The 26,535-nt window shown below is 44.3% G+C and overlaps 1 protein-coding gene across 3 annotated transcripts; it reads left to right on the top strand.

Moving 5' to 3' along the window:
* Positions 1-183: 183 nt before the first annotated feature.
* On the top strand, positions 184-26,510 carry acin1b (apoptotic chromatin condensation inducer 1b). 3 transcript variants are annotated; one of them, XM_079669182.1, is made up of 18 exons: positions 184-346; positions 1,348-1,413; positions 1,576-1,687; positions 2,010-2,083; positions 2,487-3,068; positions 3,159-4,082; positions 4,188-4,273; positions 7,838-7,958; positions 16,339-16,384; positions 17,020-17,165; positions 17,657-17,803; positions 18,215-18,413; positions 18,511-18,656; positions 19,221-19,328; positions 19,671-19,778; positions 22,225-22,567; positions 22,782-22,873; positions 25,081-26,510. In XM_079669182.1, exons 1-18 carry the CDS (start codon positions 212-214, stop codon positions 25,405-25,407), a joined length of 3,762 nt encoding a protein of 1,253 aa, XP_079525308.1. In that variant the 5' UTR covers positions 184-211; the 3' UTR covers positions 25,408-26,510. The 3 variants fall into 3 exon arrangements, with proteins under 3 accessions (XP_079525308.1, XP_079525307.1, XP_079525306.1); XM_079669181.1 differs by having other exon boundaries at positions 2,490-4,082; XM_079669180.1 differs by having other exon boundaries at positions 2,487-4,082.
* Positions 26,511-26,535: the final 25 nt, after the last annotated feature.

Here is a 26,535-nt window from a genome sequence, read left to right as displayed (position 1 = left end):
CTTCAGGCTAATATTTTATCTGTCTTGATTTGTAATTATTGCATTGAAGTGTTTATTTATGGACTTAAATTGGCATTTGGCACAATTCTTCTTCCAACGGTTCTGTTATGATTCGGGAAAAGCCGAGTGTTAACGGAAACTGCCGAACGGTGACGCCGAAAAGCAGCCGTAGCGACGCTTGTTGGAGTTTAGACAAGCGGAGGGGAGCAAAATGGCGGACGAAGATATTACGCTTGATGGAAAACCTCTACAATCGCTCCGGGTTGCGGATTTAAAAGCTGCTTTGGAGCAAAGAAACCTGCCCAAGAGCGGACAGAAAAATGCACTCATTAAGCGACTGAAAGGGGTGAGTTTTCACTTGTGTTATGGCAGCCTGTCGAGTCTATCTAAGTTCAGTAGAGATGGTGGGTTTAAGGCTTCAGAAGCGGGAATAAATAAACCGTCTAACACACGGTAATACACATGAACACCAGTTTCTGTTTTCGGTTATTTGTAACTGACAGTACCAGGAAACTATCCAACCGACTGAGTTCACAGTACATGCGTTAGTTCACTTAGTGCACCGTGTTGCACACAGTTGAACTGTGCACCTGTCAAGTCGAGGCCTAAACTGAGTGTAAGCAGCCGCACATAGTGTACAGTACATGAGCGTGCATGCGCTTCTTGCGTGTGTGTTTGTCGGGGGCGCGCTTCACCATGTAAACAACATTTTACGTGCTTCACCATTTAGTTTGAAGTTATTAATTTTGTATAAAACAGTGTTGTTTTGCACAATATATCCAGCCCATAAACAACCATAGGTTTAACCCTTTAATGGGTTCATTTGACAGTCTCTGACTGTGTGTAACATTGGTGTGATAACAGTCAAGATGGGTCTAATAACAGAGTATTATGGGTATACTTTAATTTACTAGGTTAACTGTTCTGTTATATTTATCAATTGTATTTTCCATAGTAAAGTTGTAGGTTGTATCTGGATTTAAAATGTTTGTATCTCCACCGTTTTAACTATGGCATAACAAATAAAACATAGTTCTCCATTATTTTCAACTATTTAATAACATTTCAATATACTTTCTTAAATTGTTTAAATTTCACATACTTTATAACTAATCAGTTCAATAAAACTAAGATATATTAACAGTATCAAGTAACCAGATAAATTACAAATACACTTTAGTGGGTAGAAATGACCAAGGTAGCAACTCACTCGCAAATAAACAACCTAAAATGTATGAGTTTTACCTAAAATCTAAAACTTGATTGCCAAGTTAAATACAAACAGAAACTGAAGCTCATGATACAGTATTTAACATTTGACTAATCCCACATCTTTATTCCCTGCAGGCTCTGATGCTCGAAAATCTCCAGAAGTCGTCGTCCTCTCACAGTGGGCTGCAGCCCAACTCGCAGGTAAGAATAGTTACTGTTACTATTTTAATGTGTAGGCAATTTGCGATCTGTTCAAAAGTATAACTCAGAGATCAACCCATTGCATAGTCCCTTCTAAGACAAACAATTATTGTAACAGCGTAAAGAATAACCGGATGTTTTATGTATGTTATTGTGCTGTAGATTGGTGAGGAGATGAGCCAGAATAGCTTCATAAAACAGTACCTGGCTAAACAGCAGGAGCTCCTTCACGAGAGGCTGGAGAGAGAGGCCCAGCAGGACGAAGCAGTAGACGGTAACATCAACATCAACACACACAATCACAAATCAGACGATAAACACATTCTCTGTCACATGAACACTAGTCATAACACTTCAAAGAGATGGACAATCATTGTGTCTTTATTCCCCACGCATTCTTTCTCTTACAGCAATACTTTATATTGTCAAACACTTCTGTACTTCTAAATGTGTTACACAAAGATCCAATGAAGATGATTTCATTTCTCATCCTGACTCATTCAAAAGTTGGTTTAGCAACCGTGGGGGTGTGTGCCATTAATCCTCACACTGAGGCTGAGCTTTAACCCCTGCCTCGTGTTGTGTACCTCTGACAGAAAGCTCAGCCGTGCTGGAGGAGGACGAAGACCATTCGGAGGACAATGACAGCTCCTCCTATGTCAGTGACAAGGTCAGTGACCTCCAAGTGTTGAATCCTCAAATGAGGAAAGGATTTATCCCGAAGAACTAGACACACAAAGCTTCACATTGTAACGTTTCTTTTTAGATAATGTTTTGAAAATCTAACTTTTATAATCATGCACTTGGCAAAGACTTCCCCTTGCTTGGAACATGTTAATGAGAAGATAGAACACATATTGTCATCTTGGATTTCACTTATTTGTATTTGTTTAGTTGCTAGAGAGAGAGATGATATTGAACGTCAGTATTAAAAACACAACGAGTCAGCAAGAATGATAATGTGTGCCCGCACTCCAAGTAACTCAAACAGAAACATATTTACCTGACACAAGTAGAAAAGGCTAAATAAATTGTGTGCAATCTGTCAGTCTGACTCAAATATCTTTGCCCAGAAGAATCGCTCCATACCCCCCAAGCCCTTATTGCCCCGGGCAGAGGAGAGAGGAGGAGGAGATGCAGGGATGGTTCACGGAATGATGGCGTGTGGCCCCGACATGGGCCTGGGTCCTACCCTCTCCCCCCAGGAGTTCCTCGAGGCTCCAGGAGCTAGGATGCAGCGAGCCACCTTTCACCAGGGACACAAGGAGCCCCCGGCCCCGTCTCCCCCCCGCGCCGTAGCCTCCCTGTCGGTGCGCGTCCTGGGCCAGCCCGACCGCCAGGGGCTGCCCCCCGCCGTGCCGCGAGCCCAGGAGAAGGAGGGCACCGCACCGAGCGAACCGGGATCCGCGCACCCCGTCCTCCACCTCAGCCGATCAGCTGGAGTCTCAGGGGGGAGTCAGGTTCGCGAGGACAGCGATGATGACGACAGTGATGACGAGAGCGAGGATGATGAGGATTGGGGGCCCGGTCCCGGCGGGGCGCGGAGGGGAAACAGAGCGCCGCCCCAGCCGCAGCAGATGCCTCCCAGCTTCCCGTCAACAGTTGCCAGATCCAAACGCAAGCTCCAGCCTCCCCAGCACATCCCACCACCACAGGTACACCACACACCAATGCAACTGCGCCACCCCACCCCTCCTCCCTCTCCCCCCCCTGACCTGTTTCCCCTACCTGACACTCCCAAACAGAGCCCACCAGACACAGAGGACCAGGAAGGAGATAGGCCCGAGGCTTCACGTGGTCCCAGGGGGCCGTCTTTCCCACCTTCCACCATGCAGAGGCAAGACTCTGACTCGAGCTCTCGTTCCAGCAGTCCGGAGCCTTCTATGAAGCGAAGGCCCGGGCCCCTCTCTCTGCTCGCACACAGGATGGACTCTGAGGGGGCTTTCCGTGCGGCAGAGGCCACCTCCGCTGTGGATCTGTCAGGAGAGGCGACGGCACACTCCACTGCCGCGTTTGCCAGTTTTGGTGATTCTCCGCTGAAAAGATTGGAGAGAAAGAGGCTCCAAGAGAACAGAGACGTGGAGGAAGAAAGGCGCCTGAAGGAGGAGAAAGAGAGAGAACAGAAGCAGGAGAGAGAAAGAATGAAGATACAAGAGCAGGAGATAGAGAGGGGACGCCTGGAAGAAGAGAGGAAACGCCTGGAAGAGGAGGAGAAGCAGCGTGAAAAAGAGCGAAAGCGCCAGGAAGAGGAGAAGGAGAGGAAACACCAGGAAGAGGAGAAGATACGAGAGGAGAAACTGCAAAAGGAGAAGGAGAGGAAACACCAGGAAGAGGAGAAGGAGAGGAAACACCAGGAAGAGGAGAAGGAGAGGAAACACCAGGAAGAGGAGAAGATACGAGAGGGGAAACACCAGGAAGAGGAGAAGGAGAGGAAACACCAGGAAGAGGAGAAGATACGAGAGGGGAAACTGCAAAAGGAGAAGGAGAGGAAACACCAGGAAGAGGAGAAGATACGAGAGGAGAAGGAGAGGAAACAGGAGACAGTCCACAAAGGCAGGGTGGCTGTGACTGAGGCCCAAGACTCAGGTTCCTCATCAGACTCCGACTCCTCTTCACACTCGTCCTCCTCCTCCTCCGGGGTTACAACCGGCCCTGCCAGACAGCTGAAGGTCAGTGAGCTAATTAAATGTGTTGTTCTTTTTAACATTATTTCAGATTTCCTGTGTGTATTTTATTGAAAACCCTGCCTTCATCATTTTTACGTTTTTTTACAGAAGCCAAAGCAAGGACATAAAGCAGAGGAGGAGAAGAAGAAGACTGACCTTAGTAAAGGGGCAGAGAAACAACACATTTCAACAAGGTCAGTATCCATCGATGAAATACACTTAAAGGAGGGGTAGGTAAGTTTGAGAAACCGGCTCGAGATACACTTTTTTATATTCCATGGAATGCTCTTAACATCCCGATAGCAATGAATATCTGAAGTGCTTTGACAATTAATCCATTAAAAACATGTCATCTGTGGAAGCCGTGGTACTGTAAAAAGCACGACCAATCATCTGAGCCGGCTCGGCTAAAATAACTGGATGGCCTACCTGCCTGTCAGCCTTCCATCTGTGCACAAACTTATCTCGTGCCCTCATTGGTCATGTGTGTGTTGGAGGAGGGGCTCTGTAAGGAAGTGGCAGATTTTCTCTGGTTGTATATTTTCAAATTCTAGCGCACTCAAGCCGGTTTCACAAATGTACCGACCCCACCTTTAATCTTAATGAAAAAGGGAATTCATTTTTCAAATCATGTGTGGCTTACTGGTGTAAAAATAAATAAAACTATAGTGTTTGTTTTCGTGAACCAAAATATTGATTTCTATGTGATGTGGCATACATTTTTCTGGAGGCTCTCTTTGTTTTTATCAAAAATTATGTATAGTTTAATAAATTCTGCTATTTTTTAAATTATATTAACTTGTGTACTAACAACTTGCAGTTTTACTTGAATATGTGTTCTTTTGGTCCTTGACTATGAAAGGACTATGCTGGCATTAAAGGCAAAATAAACGCCTGTTTCAATATAAAACATTGGTCAGAGCTTTCAGGATGCTTTCAACATTTCTTAAACTGGACTCTTTTTAAAAAAACTCCCACTGCTTTCTCCCTCACACTTTCTATTAAAGCAGGTTGTATATCTTGTCACGCATTCAATGCGGCAGCCCCACAACCTGCTTCTAATGTTGCTTTGAGAAACGTCCTTCTCCGCTTTCTCTGGTTGTATTCTTCGTGTAACCGTTAAACCCTTTTCCATTCAGTTTACGCCCTTGCTTATTCAACACTTCTTTACCGAGTGCGACACGTTTTAGCCGACAAGCTAACAGAGCTTTTATTTTGGTAATCTTCTACCGGAAGACACTCTTCTTCTCTCTCGAGGAGACTTGACACTGCTCTTGCTAGCCAACATGGCCGTCATGCATGCATTGCATCCTTGATACCGACGCAGTGCACGGCTAATAAGCAGCAGAGAAAACCGAGACCGGATTGTTTAAATTCTTCGTCACCTTTTTCCACCCACGCCTGACCGGGATAGCCTCCAGCGGCAGTGTCATTTTCTGTCTTCCCCGGGGGTTCCCCTTCAAGGCCGGTCGTAATGCTGTCCGAAGGCAACAAAAACGGGTAAGAGTGAGGCAGAGGGCGACTCGAGGCTTTAGTACCTTTACCTCCTGAATACAGAAAACGATGGGGTTACATTAGCCGGTGATAGCATGTCGCGATCTTCCGGGATCACGGCTGTACTTTGCGATGCTGATTAGCCTAGCAGCGCCTTCCTGCTGGTTACATATCAAGTCGTCAGTTGATATTGGCCTGGTTATGAGTGTGCATGTTCGCCCATGTGAGGAGCACCGGGGGTGGGACCACCGGTAACAGCCTTTTGTTGAATGAAAGCGAAGGGATTTTTTTTTTCTGGGTAGGGTAGGGGGTCTCCTTTCTCTACCTAAAATAGCTTCACATTGGAAAAGCACATTGATTAATAAATAATGGGCTCAGATTTCATAGTGTAGTGACGAGAGGCATGCGGACTGTGATTTCTCCACCTTCTGTTTTCTTGACCTCAACATGGTGGTAGCTCATGGTATTTTTTGATAATTTCAGAATATGTATTTTCTTTAATGATGATTTTGTTGTCAAATAAGAATCATTTATGGGCCACAATATACATGCACCTTGTTGTTTAGCCCACGTGATATTTTTTATTTTTGGGTTTGTGTGGCTGTAGCTGTTAATGATCTAACTGTTGTCAAGGGAGATCATTAAAGTAGACATCTGTTAACTGTACAGTGAGTGTGAATGGACCCTTATGGTGTGATAATAATTCTCCCAGCTGGCACCAGCATTCACAGTCCAGTCCCCTGGGAGTCTGTTTTGTGACAAGTCAGCTTTATGAAACCAGTTTGTTGTTGCAGACATGATTTGAGTATTTCTGTTGCAGTACCATACATATTAATGTGTGCGTCGGGTCGTACCTCACCTAACGTCACATTTTTTCAGGTTTTTGGGAAGTTAAACCAGAAGCAGTGCCTTTTTAATTTGTGATCCATTGTGATATTGTTCCTCAGGATCAGGCTGTACTTTCGACATGCTTCCTTATTCCAGTCTAATCATATGAATACAAAAGGCCTAAAAGGGGGGTTTATTTTAAACAAAAAAGACAAGCAGAGCCACTCCTCCTTTCTTCTAGAGATCTTTTCATCACGGCAGCAGACTGGCCTTTTCTGCTCTCCTGATCTCGAGGGATTGTATTTCTAGTTGACATCTGTCTCCCTTTATGGCCTGGTGCAGGTGTGTCTGGCCTTGCCCCAGAGAGACACACACACACACACACACACACACACACACACACACTGGCATCCACACCTCTTAGGGCAAATAAGGGGGATCCAGCATAGCGAGGAGGATGGGGAAAATACACTATCCCTACCAAAAATGATACACAAAATATAATAATGACTTCCATTTTATGTGAAACTATGAAATTCAAAGCATCATGTAACAAATCAAACAACAGATAAAGAGAAGGCTGCTGGAGGATGCAATCATCCCACCTACAGGGTGCTGCCACGGTTTCTGTGTCATCACATGGAGGTTGATGGTGTAGCTAAAAATATAATGATGACTTCCACTTGTTTTTCTCCCTTAGATAACAGCGATAAAAACACTTGAGGAAGCGTTTGGCTGTGTGAGGTCTGACTCATAGTGACTACATAGCATAGATGACTTGTATTGGCAGAGTCGTTTCATTAATGACCCAGCAGGGATCAGATGAAGCCCACACACACTGGAGTCGGCTGTGAGTGTTTATCTTGGACCTTGAGGAGTGTTTGGGACCCTGGGTGTCAGTTAACTGGGGAGTTATTCATAGCAGGAGTTACCCAGATCACTGGCACTCTTCCTCTGACTCTCCTCAGTGTTTTCCCCTGTCTGGTCCTACTCATCATTTCGCCTCCTCTCACACTCGCCCTTTCAGGTTGGCCGGTCACTCGAGCTCAGCTTCACGGCAGTCTTTCTTGTCTATTCGGATTTTCTTCCATTAGAGCAACCGTGTTTGTTTTTAACTTGTCATCTGCTGACGTTTCTTTGATTATTGTTTTCTTTTAAATGTCAGATATTGCTAGAAATGGCCCCACAGTACAAGGCCCTAATCCTAAAGATCATATTGCTTTTTGTGACTAGCCAACATGTTAGCATTTATAATCATTAAACAGAGCGAAATTCGGCTATTTGAGATATTCTTTGCTTGAAAAAGGACTTAAATAACCACCAAAATAATTGATTATTACCAAAAAATACAGGCTTTTTTGATACCATAGCACAAGGAAAGCATTGTTTGCGCTTTTCTCCCTCCTCCTCACCCCAATCGCCTCCTCTTCCTGCAGGGAGGTGTCGGAGCCCAGCGCGGCCGCCGTGACGGAGGTGCAGCCGGACCCCGAGAGCTCCATGACTCAGCAGCCGCCCTCCGGGTCCGAGGCGGAGAGCAGCGAGGGCCACCTGGAGGAGGTAAGGCCACTCAGAGGGTGGGGGGGGGGTACCCGGGTCTCCACTCTGTCTCCCACTAACCTGCATCTTCATTCATATAAAAGCATGTGTAGTTGGCAGCATAAGCCAAGAGGGGACACTTGAAACCAATACAACCCCAATGTTTTTAAAACCACTAATTCCTTGGAGTTTTTATCCTCCCGATTCTGGCCCTTTATACACTTTCTGCATCTTTTTAACCTCTTAAATGGCTTTAAGATGACTCACTTTAAGGTTTTTCCAAATGCTCATATGTGAACAAACAGGGGTTGAGTTGGAGTTGGGTCCTGGGATAAATAGAAAGGAACTAACCCCCCTCCATTTTGGTTAAATGCAACTAACATATCATAACTTAGATGATTTCTCACACACTTGTCTTTTCTGTCTGGAGAGGGATGGTTAGTGTTGATGTCGCTGGAATGCAAGAGGTGGTCAAATTAAACATCTCGCTGCAGAAAAAGCATGCTTCCTTCAGTCTGTATGTGTTGTAGAGGGAGGAAGTGAGTTAGAAAAGCATTAAACTCAAAGCCCTGACACACGAAGCCGTTTAGCGATCGATGTTTAGAATCTGTGGTCAAACATTGAGCCTGTGTTGTATCTGGAAATGTTTGCACTACTCGGCTCTAATATAGGGCTTTCACACCAACACTCCGTGCTAGAGCTTTTCTGGTTCGGAACCGGTTTTTCTTTTCAGCCCCCGTTTTGTTCACGCCGCTCAGAGCCCGACTGGTGCTGCCGCGTCATGACGTCACCGTTTACGTCGCTGATTTTCTCCCCAATGGCGTTACGGCGCTCAATACAACAACAACAATAGCAATGGGGGACTGCGTCGGGTCGATGATCGTGTTGCTTTTAATCATACGAAGCCAGATTAAATTAAATAAGGACTTCTCCAACCATGTACTTTTCTCCAGAGTGCCGTGGTTCATTAGCCACTTTCACACCAAGTACCTTGCCGCACTTAGTTCCCAGCACTTAGTGCCAGCACTTAGTACCCCCATGGAACTAAGAGCCGATCGCGTTCACACCGGAATAAGTTCCCTGAGGAAAGATTACGCAAATGAAGCCGCTGACGTCACTTCTTCTTCTTCTGCTTAAGGCGAGACACGGCAGGCAAAAACATCGTTTTTCATGCCCATGTCAATTTTGAGATTTTGTGCTATTTTGATTCAATAAGATGTTTTCTTTCAGGCTTTTGGAAGGAAAACGTACAAAATACACATTTAGGTGTTTATTTTACTATAGTTTGTCTATTTCTGTCGGTAGATTTCTCCTAAATTCACCAAAAGTTAGCAATCTAACGTAACATAAAGTGCCGTGACCGCTGTTTGCTCCATGTCATGAGAGGTACCGTTGGAAAGCTCAGGTTCTCCTGCACAATCTCATCGGATCCAAATATGGTCATTTCCTTTGTATCAGCAACCAATCGTGAAAGTACAAAAGGGTCATCTGACCAAAGAACGGAATCTTATTGGCTGGTGTCAATTTCTGACAACGTGATTCGTTCAGATGCGTCACGTGGTGCGCCATGACACTTCCTTGTTTATATTTGCGCTGAAAATTTAAATCTCAAAATGCCGAAACATCCGCGAAAAAATCGTTCAAAGAGAAGAGGACAACAATTGTCACTTGCACGTAGCAAGGTAGAAGACAAAACAAATGACCCCGAACCTGAAAAACCTTCACTTAGTGCGTCAATGCGCAAGCTGTCACCCAAAGAGCAGGAGGGTTTAGATAGCGCCACACAGCAGTGGCTGATAATACATGTAGCGCGGCTGAATGAACTGCTCAGTGGGTTGATTTGCCCAAATTGCGCAGGGACAGGGCTCAAAGTTAACATCGATCCGCAAAACCATGGTTTCTGTAGCAGCTTAATTTTAGAGTGCAGTCTGTGTGATGGTGGGTACCGCAAAAGTGTGTACACATCGACACGTCTTCAAGACGAAACCAGGAAGGATGTTGCTTTTGATGTGAATGTGAGAATGGTGCTCTTAGCGCACGAGTTAGGCTTGGGCTATGCAGCTCTGAAGAAAATAAGCAAAGTGTTGGGGATTCCTGCACTTCATCTCAAAACCTATCAGAGACATGACAAGAGAGTGACAGGTATAGAAAAAGGATTGAGACCAAGAAAACTTGAACTATTGAATTCAGAGTATAACTTATCAGGACATTCAGTTGACTTATTTTTTTCTCTTATTAGTGGCAGAAATAGAGAGAGGCCTGGAGTCACTTCACAGGACAAGGGAGCAGGTCAGGCAGGCTTATGCAGATGTGGACCCAGATGTTGCAGAGTTGCTGAGGGAGGATGCAGAGGCAGTTATAAACATCAGCGTGTCATTTGATGGCACATGGCAAAAGCGAGGCTTCACATCCCATTATGGGATCGGTGTGTGCATTGACATCCTTACTGGATTGGTGATAGACTATGAAATCCTATCATCCTATTGCCATGCTTGTGCTCTAAAGGGAAATGCCAAGCAAGAGCAAAAGATTACAGAAGAGGAGTATGACAGTTGGCGACAGACACATAGTGATTGTGCAAGAAACTTTGCAGGGTCAAGCAAGGCAATGGAGCAGGAGTCAGCCAAGAGGATGTGGGCCAGGTCTGTGAATCGCCACCAGGTGCGGTACACAGAGATGTTGTCAGATGGGGATAGCGCAGCATTTAGGGAGGTGGTTGCACTGAACCCATACCCTGGGCATGAAGTGGTGAAATTAGAGTGCATTAATCATGCCCACAAGCGAATGGGTACAGCACTCAGAAAAATGAGTTCACAGAAAAAGTTAGGAGGGAAGGGTGTAGGGAAGCTGACTGCAAAGAAATGCAAAACTTTGCAAAATTATTACAGGGGGTAATTCTCAACAACCAGGGTTCAATCGATAAAATGAAGGGAGAAATATGGGCAGGTCTCCTCCACGGCATGTCTACTGATGACAGCCCCTTACACACCAGGTGCAATCCCTCCTGGTGTTGGTATAGGAAAGCAGAGGATAATGGGGAAACACCTGGTAGCCACAAAGAACATGCTGGAAACTTTTTAAAGCGAGAGGTGGGGGAGAAGCTTATCCCTGTGTACCACCGCATGTCAAGTGACAGCTTGCTCCAGAGAATGCAGCATGGAGGTACTCAAAATGCCAATGAGTGCCTCAACTCTGTGATATGGGCGCGGTGTCCAAAAACGGTCTTTGTGGGGAAAAGCAGGGTTGAGGCAGCTGCAAGTATGGCCATCTCCACCTTTAATGAAGGTGCCTCTGCCATGCTGGCTGTTATGGAGAAGTTGTGGCTCCAGAGCACAGCTGTTACTGTCAGCGCAATGAGACAAAGTGATTTGCTGAGAATTTCAAAAGCTGAGGCCATTACATCTGCTAGTTTGAAATATAGGCGCAAGAGTCTAAGCACAGCAAAAAAGGTGAAAAGACATCAGCAGGAGATGCAGGAGGGGCCTACTTATGGAGCAGGCATGGACTAGGGTGGCAGTTCTGCAGTGCGTGTGTTACTGTGGTCGTAGTGTGTGTGTGTTACTGTGGTTTTGTTCATCAGGTACATACTGTGTTACTCAGTTTTCAGTTGTATTGTGTTTTATATGTTCTATATTGTTGTTGTTGTTGTAAGTATTAGATTAGATATTGTGTCTGAAAATAGTGTCTTCCAATAAAAAAAAATGGAATTTGACAATACATATCTTTAAAGGTCGTTTTCTCAAAATGAGTTTTTTCTCCTACTCTGAGCACAACATTTCCAGTTCAGTAGCACGTAGACACACCAAACCTTCCAGTTATATTCCTATCCATATTCTGAAGGCTTTTACTGAAGGGTTTGTTCATTTATCATTCATAGCCTGAATTATATAACATTTTATACCTAAAAACATGGCGAAAATTGATATTTTAGGGCTGTTGACAGTATTTTCTGATTTATTTAGTGATAAAAAGAGATATAAAAAATCCCTTCTGTAAAAGCCTTCAATTCTAATATGACAACAAAATGAAACAAGAATTTTGAACCTGGCTTTATCCAATAAAAAAAATTTGTTTCCTGAAATGTGTTAAAATATGCGCATATTTAATGAGATTATGGCTAATTTGCATATTTAAACATGCTATTTCTGAAAACTTGTAATACAAAAAACAATTGCCTTATTGTAAGTAATTAACTGGAGAAATTTCTAGCTGATATCTTTAAGTTAAAAAAATTACCCTATTCACCTGTAGTGTCTCGCCTTAAGGGTTTACTGGCAGGCTGCAAACAACTTCACTGCATATACTGCCACCCGAAGTCCTCTTCTGAGTAAATCGCCAGAACGCCGACACATCCTCATCACTCCACCGCTCCCATGTTTTTTTTGTGTTGCCATAAGTTATTCTCTCTCCGTTGGTGCGCGGGGCTAATGCTAATAATGCTAATGCCAGTTGTTTGGCAACCGAAGCTAAACTGACCATCTTGACTACTTGTTGTTGCTATTCTATTGTGGCATAAGCCGTTTTCTACAGGCAGATTTTACCGGCGTATTTTTCATGATTCTCCTTGTGATAGTCGGACATGTCAACCTGTGCAGCCCGTGTATTGATTCCATCCGATAGCTGCTATAATATAAAACAAAACGTCTGCCTGCTCTCCACAATGATCAATAACAGCGAACGGTGTGAACAGGAAAAACCGGTGCTATTCAGGCTCTAGCTCTGAACCGGCCCTGGAACCGCGTTGGTGTGAAAGCCCCAATAGACAGTTCTAGAGAAGAAACCTGAAGTGGTTGTCGGGTTAGCTTTGTATCAATGTAGTCGTATCTAAGATTACATTATCAAAACATACAAGTTAATCTTTACCCTTCTAGAAGCTACTGTTGATGTTAGATGTGCCTCTCCTTCTTATGCTTTTTGAAACCAGATTTCCAAAACCATTAAATTACTTCACATTTCAGCCACGGAGGTCTTGAGTGCCTCATTTACATTTTTGATTTGACTTCCTTATCAGCATGCCTGTTTGTAGGTTTTATTCCCCCCTTGGGTTTGCATGAGTAATGCCCCTGACAGTGTGTGTAGAGATGCATCAGGGCTTGTTTCTGCTGTTCCTTTCACCCTGCTTTCAACTCTGGCTTGCTCCTCTCACACTGCCTCCCTCTTGTTATTCTTCACTCTCCCCTCTTTATCCCCTTACCTTCCATCTTATACCTCTGTATCCCATCATGAACGCTTCTATCTCTCTCTCTCTCACTATATATATTTATGGTGTGATTGCTGTTTAAAACCCCATTGATTGCTTTGTTATGAAGGTGCCCATGCCTCTTCCATTGCCCCTAATGGTACCTGCTGCGTACTACTACTACCACCACCACCACCACCAACACCTCCTCCACACCTCCTACTCCTACAACTCCTGTCCCGCTATGCCCAAGTGCGTCGCTGGCACCTGAATTAGGCCCAGAGTCTGCAACCCCCATGGCACAGAGTAAAGCCTGCACTGTATCTCCACGGAGACGTGCTGAGCCAGCAGGAACTGGAGCACCAGACAAGCAGCAGCCATGGTAACTGCCGCAGCACATAGTTGCCATGGTAGCACAGCCTCAGAACCGCACTGGACTGCGCTGCACTGTTCGGCGGTGATGATGAATGATGGTGTCAAATGCTCTATCGCTTTTCCCATCGGCCTTTTTTGAGGATAAACACATCTTCAAAGTGTTGACCTCCATCTGCCACGCCTCCGTCCTTCAGAAGCCAGGTGCAGCTCGGAGACAACATCTTCAGCTCTCCAGATCTGTTTTTATCCTCCACCTGTAATCCAACACTGCCCTCTGCTTGCGGAGTGGAGTAATGACTTTGGACTGAGAACGCCTGCAGTAACCCACGCAGTGATTAAGGCATGACTCTTATACTATCCCTGTGAGGGGTTTACAACTTGACCACACACTGCAACTGAAATAATCTGCTTGGAAATGATGATTTATGGGACTTTTTCCTGGAGAAAGTTGTGGATTAGACCACAAAGGATTATTACCCACTCTACTGTTGGTTGAGTTTGTGAGGCTAACAACCATCCTCTGCCTTGACAAGCTGGCCAGCCTTTTAAAAGAGACTTCAATTACTTATCCTGCATGAAATCAGCAATGAAAAGAGAGATGTTACCTGAACTGTTACAGAGACTTTCAAAGGACACGGTGCAAAGGACATGGTGCAAAGGACACTGTGCAAAGGACACGGTGCCTCACAAAGTTATGCAGCAAGTGACTTTGATCATCCAAATAACAACGAATTAACAAATCATCAACTCCCTTTCTCTGCAGCCCGTTGTCAGGGAACTCAAATGTGACTTCCAGATACGTGACTGCAGTTTATTGTTTCCCAATCGATCTCTTCCCTACACCCAAAACTTGTCCGCTACATCATGTGTGATTTCTGAGTGCTGAGCATCCATGCTAGCAAAGGTACTCAAGATGATGTCCATCGAACGCTCTTATTTTGCTACCTGGATTAAAATGTAACGAAGAGACATTCTTCTGGACTATTTTTACCACTTTTTATTCTGCATGTGCTGTCAATGTGCCAAACCCTGCTGCAGCGAAATCTTCTCTATGGAGACCTCATGAGCTGATTAAAACTCAACGGAACTTTCCCCTCACAATGGCTGTATATTAGAGAACATGGACAATGAAAGACTATAAACTCAAGCATCATACAATGGATTTTTTTGTTCCTCCCATATCATGGACTTTAACAAAGAAAGCCCCCCCCTCCCCCCCCCCCCGCCCCCCACCGTCCGTCCGAATCCATCAATTTGAAAGTCTTTGTTCCCCTAAAGACTGAAACGTGACTCTTTGATCAAAAGTCCTCCCCAGACCCATTCAAGAACAAAAGTCCAGTGATCACTTCCTGCCTGGTGGCTAATCTGCACACTCAAATCGAGCCCCGCCCTCACTCGCCCTGCCATCTCTGATTGGACCCTTGTTGCCTAGATACAGTACACACTGTCGTGCGGTTGGGCCATAGTCGAGCCAGTAAGGAATCAGGTGTCAAATGGTACCAGGAAATCACTTGTGATTATTCCTATATTTAAAATGTATACACTTTTTTTAAAGTATTAACTGTAAACACAAACAATTAGAACATCTCTTTCCTCTACATCTTTTTTGTAAATAAGAGGAATATTTTTTCTTCTTGAAATTTAGTGTTACGCTTATTTACTGCAGTTTTATTTTGGTATTTTTAAACATTCACATGTCATACACTGCTGGTCTACAGGCGTGTGTTGTTAAATATGGTACATCTTTTAGAGGAACTGCAGTATCCAAAGTCCTGCTGACAGATCTTTGAGTCTCCAACACGCGTTTCTCCACCTCTGCTCCACAGAACTGATCAGGTCCAAATGTGTGTGTATATATATATATATATATATATATATATATATATATATATATATATATATATATATATATATATATATATACATTTGGACCAGTAACCCTATAACAAATATAATGTTGCCCCCTCACATGGGATTAGCTTTTTGGGTCTTGGTCTTTTAATGTGCATCATCATTTTTTGGGCCAGATAAGCGGTCCTTTGAGAGTGACAGTATTGAAATGGGGAGATGGAGGGGATTTAATCTGAGCCCCAGTACATGGGCCCCCAGCTGTAACCACCCTTAAAGCCCATCTTCACTTTTTGCTTCATTCATTACAAGTGATTTATCAGGTTTGCAGAATATTATCAGCTCATGAAAGGCTATTAAACAAATGACAAATACACTTTTAGAATCTCTCTGGTTTGGATTTGTATTATGGAAAGACTAGCAAGTTCTTCCCAAATGGGTAGAGATTAGTAAAGCTCCATAAATGTTCTCGAGCTGGGAGGTTAAACAAATCAAACGGATGCATTCCAGAAAGGTTAACATTCACTCACCAGGGCAGGTAATATTGAAATCACCCCACAGGAATGTGGCAAAGTTACCTAATCCACTCAAACACACCCGTCAGACATTATGTTGTAATGACTTACCGCTCGGAGATATGACCCAGTTTAAGTTTCACACAGGCCAAGTTGTGTGCTAATGCACGCTGTGTCTTTAGAGCCTCTCACACACTCACAGGGATTAGCGTAATGATTGATCTCTGAGTCTTTGAGCAGAGGTGGAAGGCGGAAACGTGTCTGGAGTCTCTGTATCGACCCAAGACTCTCTCCATACATAATGTGGTAGAGTTGGAGCCTCCAGGCCTTTAAACCCCCCACCCCCCCAACCCCCACCCCCTCCTCCACTTTTCCTGTTTCACCTCCTCTCTATTGTTGCCTGTTTGCGTTTTTGGCCCTCGGTTCTCATCCCGCCCCGCACCCTTGGGGTTTCTGTATGTTCTCTCCGTCTCTCTCTTTCCAGGGCACCAATCAGAAGGCCTTCGCTGCCCGTAAGATATCCCTGACCAGTGAGTACACCAGTTACCTCTTTAGTGCTACATGAGAAACTACAGGAACAAGAATGTCAAAGAAAATATCCTATTCTAAGTGTTGATCACCCTTGTGCAAAATTGTAAAAATGCAGAGTGTTTTTTTTACTTAAAATGTCAAATTTCGAAAGGAGAAAAATGAAGCATTGTTATCCTATCTTACAAAATGCTGGCGCATCATGCTCTGTGATTAACAGTGATGTCTGGTTTGGGACACAACATGTAAACAAATCCCCACGCTACAGTATTTCCTGCTACTTTAATAAGCTAGGACCCTCTTCATGATTATGGCTAGTCATGTTGTCCTTTCTATATTTACCTGCTGCACGGTTTGTAATGTTCTCACTGCATACTGTAGCCATAGTTCAAATAAGCTAATGTGCACAAAACATTAACAACGTGTTTTACATGTTGAATAGTGTTTCAAATGAAGGTATCGCACAGTTCCACATAAAAGCCCCCAAAACTCAAATGAGTCACTGCCATGAAACGATTCGGATTAAAGTATTTAAGCAACCCTTTCTTCTTCCAGGCTATGAGCGTGCAGTAACCTGTCACTGAAGTTCTGTAAAGCGAAGGATCAATCATCCGCCAAGTGTTTTTCTCTCCTGCAGGCAGCAAGACGTCTCCACCCGCCACAGATGGAGGAGCAGGCGACTGTGAGTCGGGGACGGCAGCGGGGAGGAAGAGGCGATGGGGCTCCAGCTCGGCCGTCACCACTAAGAAACCATCCATCAGCATCACAACCGACTCTCTGAAGGTACAGCACCGAGACCGGGGCAGGGGCAGAGGGTGGGGGAAACTGCATAATAAATTAGCTGAATTTCTCTTAACTGATCAGAATAAGCTTTTAAAATGAATTGTTCTCACTCAGACAGCCAAGTTACACTTTCCCCTCATCACAAGATTTCCTCCCAGCTGTGTTAATGTTTTGAAACTCAAGTGAGTAATGTGATGAATATAAAGAACATCAAGAGTAAGCTGGGAAAATGTTTGAGGATTTAATTTAAACAATCAATTAGCTATCCATGTTTTCTTTTCTGTGCGGTAGATGTGATTAAAATATTAGGGCTGCACAATGAATCAACAGTTATTTCAAATGTAACAGTCCACATCATGTGTATTTTGGTGCTGCAGAGAAGTCACAACCTATAAATTGTGTTTACCAAAATATCAGTTTGATAAAAAATCCCCAAAAAAATCACACCATGATGATTTTTCTCTCCTTTCTTCTCCGTCTGTGACTTTCAGTCGTTGATCCCTGACATCAGAGTGAAGGAGGAGGCGGTGGTGGAGCTTCACCCAGAGGAGCTGCAGATGTCCGGGGACGAGGAGAGCTCGGACCCCAGCGCGGGGGACCAGGACAAGGGCCTCAAGATCAGACGCACCGTCACACAGGTCAGATTTAAACCTATGTAAACTAGGGCTGCTCAATTAATCGTATTTTAATCACAACTACGATTTTGGCGATTAATAATTAGTTAATTATGAAAACAACATAATCGAAATAAAACAATTATGAACGAGTTGAATTATACTTAAAGTTCAGGGTAATCAACTGTTAAAAAATACTACACACTTTTCTTTTCAATAAATTGATGTTTTCCAAGTAAATGGATTATAGTTTTTAATAATCGTGATATCAATTATTGACCCAAATAATCAAGATTATGATAATGTAAACCTAAACTTCAGGTTTCCGTGTATGCATGTCACATCCAGTCGTGATTGAGCCTATTTCTATTTGGAAAAAACAGCTTGAGAAAATGCTGTTTTTAACATTTGTCTAAAACTCATTTTCCTCCCCAGGTCGTCCCAGGAGACGCTCAGGAAAACGGACAGACAAACGAGGAGGAGGAGGAGGAGCAGGAGGAGGAGGAGGAGGTGGTGGAGATAACGGAGAAAGAGAAACAGCGCAGGACTTCCAGAGAAAAAAGGAATAACAGCGTTTCTGAGGAAGCCATGGAAACCCAGATATCTGTCAAGATTGAAGGAGACGAAAAGAAAAGTGAAGCCTCCCTGTTGACTTGATTCTTTGGCACCTCCCTGCGTCCACCAATGCCAGTTTTATTTGACCGATCCCCCTCTTCTCCCGTTTCCCTCAGTTACCCCTAGTGACAGCCTGGTGCGTCGCTCCATCAGTCAACAGAAGTCCGGCGTTTCCGTCACCATTGACGACCCCGTCCGCACGACCAGGCAACCCTCACCGCCTCAGGGCAAAGTCTCAACAATCATCCATGTGACCAACCTGGTGGGTTTGGTTACCGCGTGACATTACAGTCTTTTATTCTTTTTAGCTTTTCGCCACAAACTACAGTTGTGTGTAAGGAAACAGCTTTACCAATTCCACGTGTTTTATGAATGAGGCATTCTGCCAGGATGCCAGTGGTGACCACATCACTCCCATAATTAGAGTCAGAAGCGCTCACCCAGGTATTACGGCCGCAGCAAAGTATCACCTTAAGTTTGCATGACTGAACAGACATTACACATTCAACGACAGCATTTGCAGATTTCTTTCTTCTTGCGTCACATAAGCTAAACTTGGATCAAAGACGGATAGAAAATGCCACCCTGCATCACACATCTCAGGAAAAAATGTACTGTAAAGTGTGTGTGTGTGTGTTAACATGGATTTCTCCATATATCCTAATATCCTGCTGCACAACTTGGTCATCTCTGCTCAGCTCTTTTCTCTCCTGTTTCCCTTTGCTCTACACAAACTGATCGCCTGTTACTGATGATGATGATGATGATGATGATGATGATGATGATGATGATGATGATTGAGTCATGCCCCTTGTGTATCCCATAGGTGCGACCCTTCACCCTGGGCCAACTCAAAGAGCTTCTGAACAGGACGGGCAGCGTGCTGGAAGACTGCTTCTGGATCGACAAGATCAAGTCTCACTGCTTCGTCACAGTGAGTACAGACACATTGATATCTTTATATCGAGTGCAAACCCTTGTTCTGAACCTGTGTTGGTTATAGAATATGCTCAGTACCTGAGGGTTGGAGTATCGTGGATTACATCTTGCTTCCTGCTATTCTGCCGAGTATACCGCTAAGAATGGATATAAAATCCCTCAGTAAATGTGTGTTATTACAGAAAGGCATATATGAGCTCAGGAATCGACAGAAGCATTCAAGTGATTCTTGTTCCCTATCCTCACCTCTGTGTGTTTCTTCTATTTTTAGAAGTGTGTTTGCTTCAACTTTAAAATCATTTTCAGCCTGATAACCTTTTCCCTCTTGTCTCCACAGTACGGTACCACAGAGGAGGCGGTCGCCACCAGAGCCGCCCTCCACGGGGTCAAATGGCCTTCCAGCAATCCCAAGGTCCTCAACGTCGACTTCTGTGAGCAGGATGAGGCAAGTCACGCCTAGAAATCCCTTTTTCTCTCTTTATCCCTGTGTTTAAACTGAGCAAAATGAAAGAAAGATGTCTATCAGTCTCAGTTATTAGAGGGGAGCGATAGTTTACTATCCAGGCTATTTAAAACAAGATGATATGAGTAGTATATGCGGTGATGCAAATTAGTCGCTTTTCGGCTCCTCCCGCTTTTTTAACGCTGATTTGGGTGACTTGTGTAATTCGTGGAGAACCGAAGAGTTTTCGTTTTGGGGGGGGGGGTCGTCAGTCCGTCCGACTAACGGACAACTTCTCACTTCAAAAAAGAAGAAGAAACCTAGATCGCAAAATAATTAAACAAGCGAGTGCCTGTTTTTCCTGGCCAAGGACAGGTTCCTTGAACACAACACGAGCGTGTCTTGGTCTTCACGTGGTTATGTCTCGTCTGAAAGGAGTGTAGACTAGAGTGCTGACGGAGAGCACCGGAACGCTGCTCCAGCTCTTCAAATATCGCAGTACCTATAAGGAGCCGTACACACCGCAGTGTTTGCGTGGCTGTGTCTTTAGTTGAAAGCACAGTGGCGATCTGTTCATCTGTCATACTCATCATACAGTCAATAACTTTGTTGTGATTAGCATCTGGTTAGCTAGCTATGCTAGCAACTTTAAAGAGCTTTTCTACAACCAGGTGGAAGAGAGCTCTCTCCTGAGAGGCTCAAATAACCTCAGCTCAGTGAGGTTAAGGCACACCTTGATATGATCATTATAGTTATTAATGAGACATTAGAGACTAAATGAAAAACAGGTATAAAATACTATATGACAGTAACAAAAAAGTTGTTAAAAATAACAAGAATAGAGTTTAAAAGGGGAGTGATTTGTAAAATACCCAAAAATAAAAATCTGCTTACGGTTCTGTTTCATCTGGGTGTTGAAAGATGAATCCATAGATCTCCTCATGTTGCTCTCAAAGTGCACCAGATTGATGCTTTTAACTTCAATATTTAAAAAAAAAATCCAAACACGGACAAAGTGTGTTGTCATGCGTAGAAATTGTGAATTACTGAGTTTAGGCACGTTAATAACGTTTTAATGAAGTTGACTACAGTATTTTTATTTTTTTTATAGGATATGTACATTTCGGTTAACCGGTTAACCGTTTTTTGGGGGGTCGAATATTCGAATATACATTTGCTTTCAAATTCCCATCCCTAGTAGTACACCAACATGGATTAAATGTGTTTTTTTTTACCACAATGTTGGGGAAATTAATGGATAAAATGCACAGATTATTATTATTTATATAATATATATATATATAGTATATTCCCACTCCGATCGGGACACTAGGTCCACCGTTTCCCCGCAGCGAGGCTCCCCCCGTTGACAGTTTACGTGGGCTGGGCTGGGTGCAGTGGCGGCCCATCGGGACGAATCCCAATGGGCCGGTAACGAAGTGGGCCGGTCAGATAAGTCCCTAGCACATCCCCCACTCCCCCCGTTGACAATTTACTAGCGGTACCGAAGTGGGCCGGTCGAGAGTCCCGGGCTGATTTTTAGTCCCAGTCCATCACTGGCTACATGACCGTATGATCGCCCATATTGACGCACCTAATTCCTAAACTTCTAACAGATACAAAATAAACCGATCCTTCAGCCTCATATGAGCTCTCAGACACGTTCAAAATTAAACTGTCATCGCTGTCTGAGCTTGCTGCTGTGTGCGCCATCGTGCATTTACATGCAGATGCTGGGATCCTGAATGGTGCAGCTGGAGCGCTGTGCCCGCATTGACGTCACCCATAATTTGGCGGGACTTGAAGAATCCCCGAGAAGATCCAGAAAATGGTCAACATTGAAGGGCAGATTAATGGTTATCAAAGTACAAATATCCAAAATCAGTTCAGTAACGGTTTTCAAGGGGACAATATTTACTCAAATTGATGGGTTTGGATGATGGGGGAAACTCGTGTCACAGGCTCTTTAATTGAAGCATTATAGCACAGGCCTTGTCAGATGGTATATTACGCTTATTATTTTTCTGCTTCGAATAGTTCTCTCTTTTTTCACCATACCTGTGTTTGCATCACTGTATATGCTGTGTCAAATAGTTAGCAACTAGTGCGATCTACAGTAAAATACATGCAGAATGAAATAGTACGTAACAGGGATTTTTGTCCATGGAAGCATTTCTGATCCACAACATGCTAAATGCGAAGTTAACGCTGCAGGCGGTATCACCTCATCTACCATTGGCCTACTGTTAAAACCAATAAAGTAGTTTAGTATCTTTGGATCATACATGTTGGTGCCTTTATATCCATTTTAATTCACAAATGTCATCTTTGTCTGCATATTATCTTACTGATGATTAATGGACCCTTTTTTAAAAAAATGTACTTTAATTTGTCCCTCAATGTTCTCAGCACACAAAATGTCCCATCCTGACTTGTGTGTTTTCTGCAGATGGACATTCACAAAGGCATCCTGAAGCCAGTGAGGGAGAAGCCCCACGCTGTCGCCCCCCAAAGTGCTCCCCCGAGCCGGCTGCCCCCCCTGATGCCTGAGCGAGACCATGAGCGGGAACAGAACCCAGAGTGGGACCGGGGCATGGGGGGAGTGCGGCAGCTGTGGGTGGAGCGGCAGAGAGAGATGGAGCGCCGGGAACGAGCCCGTGGCGAGCGGGAATGGGACCGGGATAAGGTCCGGGAGTTCGCCCGGCCGGGAGAGGACAGACCCCGCTCTCGATCCAGAGAGAGGAGGAGGAGGGAGAGGGCCAAGAGCAAGGAGAGGAAGACGGAGAAGAAGGGTAACTGATCACTACACCTGGTAGAATAAAAGCGAATCAAAAATATTGGGAATATTTACATAAAGCCAGCTGACAAATAGAGTAAATATATTGATAAATACCCAGTGGTTGCTTTCACAATTAGGCAAGATTAGCAGGTTTAAAGTTACTTTTTTTTCACACACAGTTTGAGTGGTTTTCCTAGAATCTGACCTTTCTCTGTTTTGTACCAAAGGAGACGAGCCTCCTGCAAAGCTGCTGGACGACTTGTTCCTGAAGACCAAAGCAGCGCCGTGTATCTACTGGCTTCCCCTCTCTGAGGAGCAGGTTGGTCTCTCACTCCCTTCTTTATAACAGTGTTCATTTCATCAACGAAAGCTATCGTGTTCGTCAATGACCTTTTTTACATGACGATGACGAGCTAAAAATAGATCCTTGATAATAAAAACTATGACGAAGTTTATATTTAGTTTTCGTTGACAAGACGGGACTAAGGTGTTAATGGTGGACTATCAGACATTCAAAATGCAGCATATTTCCCCCCAAGTGTCCGTCTTGTCAAAACGCATCTTACCTTTCTAACTTGCAATATCATTATTTACGCTCTCTTCACTCCAGAAGAGCGATCTCTCCCTGTCTGTGTCTCGAGTCGTCTGTGTGCGGGGGGCGGGGCCTAACTCTCTCTCTCTGTGTGCGGGGGGGTGGGGCCTAACTCTCTTTCTCTCTCTCTCTCTCTCTCTGTGCGGGGGGGCGGGGCCTGACTCTCTTTCTCTCTCTCTCTCTCTGTGCGGGGGGGCGGGGCCTGACTCTTTCTCTCTATCTCTGCGGCGGGGCGGGGCCTAACTCTCTCAGTGGCCGTTTCTCAATGTTGAGTATACCTGCTGCAGAGCCACTATTTCCAGTATACTACGTCATCAAGTGGCGCCGAATGCTGGGCATTTAACATGCATTTAAACAGTCCTTTGGCGCCACTCGATGACGTAGTACAGGGGTTCCCAAACTTTGCCATGCCAAGGACCCCCATATAGCATCATCCTCTGGCGGGGACCCCCCTGTTGCAAAAACATTTTTAAATGATGAGTACATTATGATTGAAAATATGACAAATTAATCTTAATACATTTTCTTAATATATATTTGTATTAATAATTAATAATCGGTTATTCTAAAAAATGTTTGTATTTATCTTTTGTTTGTCATTCATTCCATTCATTGTGCCTCCTTTTATAAACACTCTTAACACAATATTAAACAGTAATATCAACAGTAAACATATTTTTAAAGCATTTTTAGAGTGATTTCTGTCTTTATAATATTATATAATTTTGAACAGTAATATGAACAATTAATATATATTTTTAGCATTTTTGAAAGCTACGTATGCCTTAATATTATTATATATAATATTCAACAGTAATATTAACAATAAACATATTTATATTCATATATAAACATCAATATTTGCTACATCCGTCCTCTCATCCAGCTGCAGAGCGAAATATTCACTAGCTCTCACTTGCTCCAAAAGCTGAGCAGATACTCAGTTTCACTCTCAGTAGCGGCAGCTCGATTCTGATTGGCTTGAAGGGCGGTCGTGTGATTTAAAAAAAATATATATATTAATAAATAAAAAATATTAAAACATTGGCATCAAAGGACACATAGATTGATAGATATGCAGTAATTAATAACACCAAAAAAAACTTTGCGTGACCCCCCTGGCGGCTCCTGGCGGGCCCCTCGGGGGGTCGGGGCCTCCACTTTGAAAAACACTGACGTAGTATACTTGAAATAGTGGCTCTGCAGCAGTTTTACTCGCGATTGAGAAACGGCCTCTCTGTGTGCGGGGGGCGGGTCCTAACTCTCTCTCTCTCTCTGTGTGTGGGGGAGGGGCCTAACTCTCCCTGTATGCGGGGGGCGGGTCCTAACTCTCTCTCCCTCTCTGTGTGCGGGGGAGGGGCCTAACTCTCCCTGTATGCGGGGGGCGGGTCCTAACTCTCTCTCCCTCTCTGTGTGCGGGTGCGGAGCATAACTCTCTCTCCCTCTCACTCTGTGTGGGGGCGGGTCCTAACTCTCTCTCTCTGTGTGTGGGGGAGGGGCCTAACTCTCTCTGTGCAGGGGGCAGATCCTAACTCTCTCTCCCTCTCTGTGTGCGGGGGGCGGGGCCTAACAGACACGCTGCAGCGGCCTGAACAGATTTTTAAGAGTATTAGTACCGTTAAAAGTGTTAAAGTGAAATGTTGCTTTACGAATTTCCACACTTGATGCCGTCACCTTGATTCCAATTTCAGATACCTGTATTTGCCAAACGGAATTTAGTTTAAAGAGAGAAAACATTTTGACGAAAAGTTGAGGGAAATGTAATGATTTTAGATCGACTAAAACTATGAAGGATAACATTTGACTGAAACTAATAACCATTTTCGTCTAAAGACTAAATCAAAAATAGCTGCCAAAATGAACACTGCTTCCTAAACACACTTGTTCAATTCTGTGTGTTTTTTATTGAATACATTCTGCTTTGCCTCCACCAGGCGGCGCACAGGACTCAGGAGCGCACCGAGCGGCAAAAGGAGCGCGTACAAAGGCGCAAGGAGCGGCAGGAGGAGCTGGAGAAGAAGGCGGAGGAGGAGAGGGAGCGGCTGAAGGAGCGGCTGAAGGCTCGGGAGAAAGATGGCGCGCCGGCGGCAAGCGTCGGAGCGGCCGGGCGAGGAGCAGAGAGAGAGAGGGAGCGCGGCCGAGACAGGGAGCCCGACAGGAAGCGGGACGGCAGCAACCGACCCCCCCCACGACCCTCTGTAGGCGCCGGGGCAGGACGCCGCTCCCGTAGCCGTAGCAACCCCAGGGATAGACGCCGCTGAACGCAGAGCGGCTGCAGGGAGAGATAAACAGAGAGGGACGAGGGGCACGGCAGACAGGAAGGGGTTCCACTCGGAGATTCATCTGTCTATTTTTCTAACATTCAGGACTCGTGGCTGCTGCTCGCTACCCGCCCCGCCGAGCTTTAATTCGTCCACTTCGACACCACCGTTGTCTTCCACACACTTCTGCCATTTCACCCTCCCTCCCTCCCCCCCCACCACTTGGTCCACAGAATGTTTTTTAGATGGACGGTTAGCTCTTATTCTGTTCTCTCTGTCTTCCAGAAGCGACAGTCGGTAGAGAGCAGCGTTCCTCCTCTCCTGTGTGAACGGCTGTTGAAGAAGAAATCATAGAGAACGGGTTTCTTTTATTTCTTTGGCTCGCCTCAGCGTTTTGTCCCACTGAGGTTTGGGAGCCTGTCTCTTTATTTTAGGTCTGCGGGCGCACAGTTCCTTCCTCCTCAGAGCCCTGTAATAAAAAAAGTCCAAAATAGATCCCCGACCTTCAGATATTTTCTAGGATCAGTTCTACTCTTCAGCACTGAGATGTTCTCCTTTATTTTTTTTAAGTTTACGACTAGGATTTGTTTTGTTATTGTTTTAGACATCATGTTAATTTTTGTTCAGCCTTGGGACGGTTGTTGTGTGTTACCGCAGGTGATGTTTGTGCGAGTAATAACCTTCATCTCCCACGAAGATGCGACTGAAGTCTCAACACTGTAACCTAGCAACGCGTGCGATAGGAAGAGATGTTATTTGTTGTGGTGATTCTGGAGGACGTGCCCCAGTTTGTCTTTAATGGATGTTTATGCAGCCGAGAAGAGAATGAAATAGTTGTCAAGAGGTTTATTCTGTAATAATTACAGGAAGCTGATTCCCTGCACTGATGTCAGAAAATCCCTCCTCTGACCATTCAATCATAAATATATTTAAAGAGGAGGTACACATAGTTTTCCTTCTAATAGAGTAATGGTTACAATTTTAATATTTTTAATTTTATGTTTTTAGTTTTGAATGGTAAGATTTTGTTGCTTTTTTTCCCTTCCTTGCAAGTACTGAATGTACTGAGAATTAAAAACATAATAAATTTAAATTGGTTTTCAGCCTGTGTGTGGATGTTTTTGCTTG

Source organism: Notothenia rossii, assembly GCF_949606895.1.
Source record: "Notothenia rossii genome assembly, chromosome: 3".
NCBI lineage: Eukaryota > Metazoa > Chordata > Actinopteri > Perciformes > Nototheniidae > Notothenia > Notothenia rossii.
Note: the sequence above shows the minus strand (reverse complement) of the source record. Positions and strands in the feature narration are given on the sequence as shown.

Coding starts and splice junctions, on each gene's coding strand:
- acin1b (XM_079669180.1), top strand. CDS start 212: ATGGCGGACGAAGATATTACGCTTGATGGAAAACCTCTACAATCGCTC. Junction 347..1,347: donor TCATTAAGCGACTGAAAGGG/GTGAGTTTTCAC, acceptor TATTCCCTGCAG/GCTCTGATGCTCGAAAATCT. Junction 1,414..1,575: donor GGCTGCAGCCCAACTCGCAG/GTAAGAATAGTT, acceptor ATTGTGCTGTAG/ATTGGTGAGGAGATGAGCCA.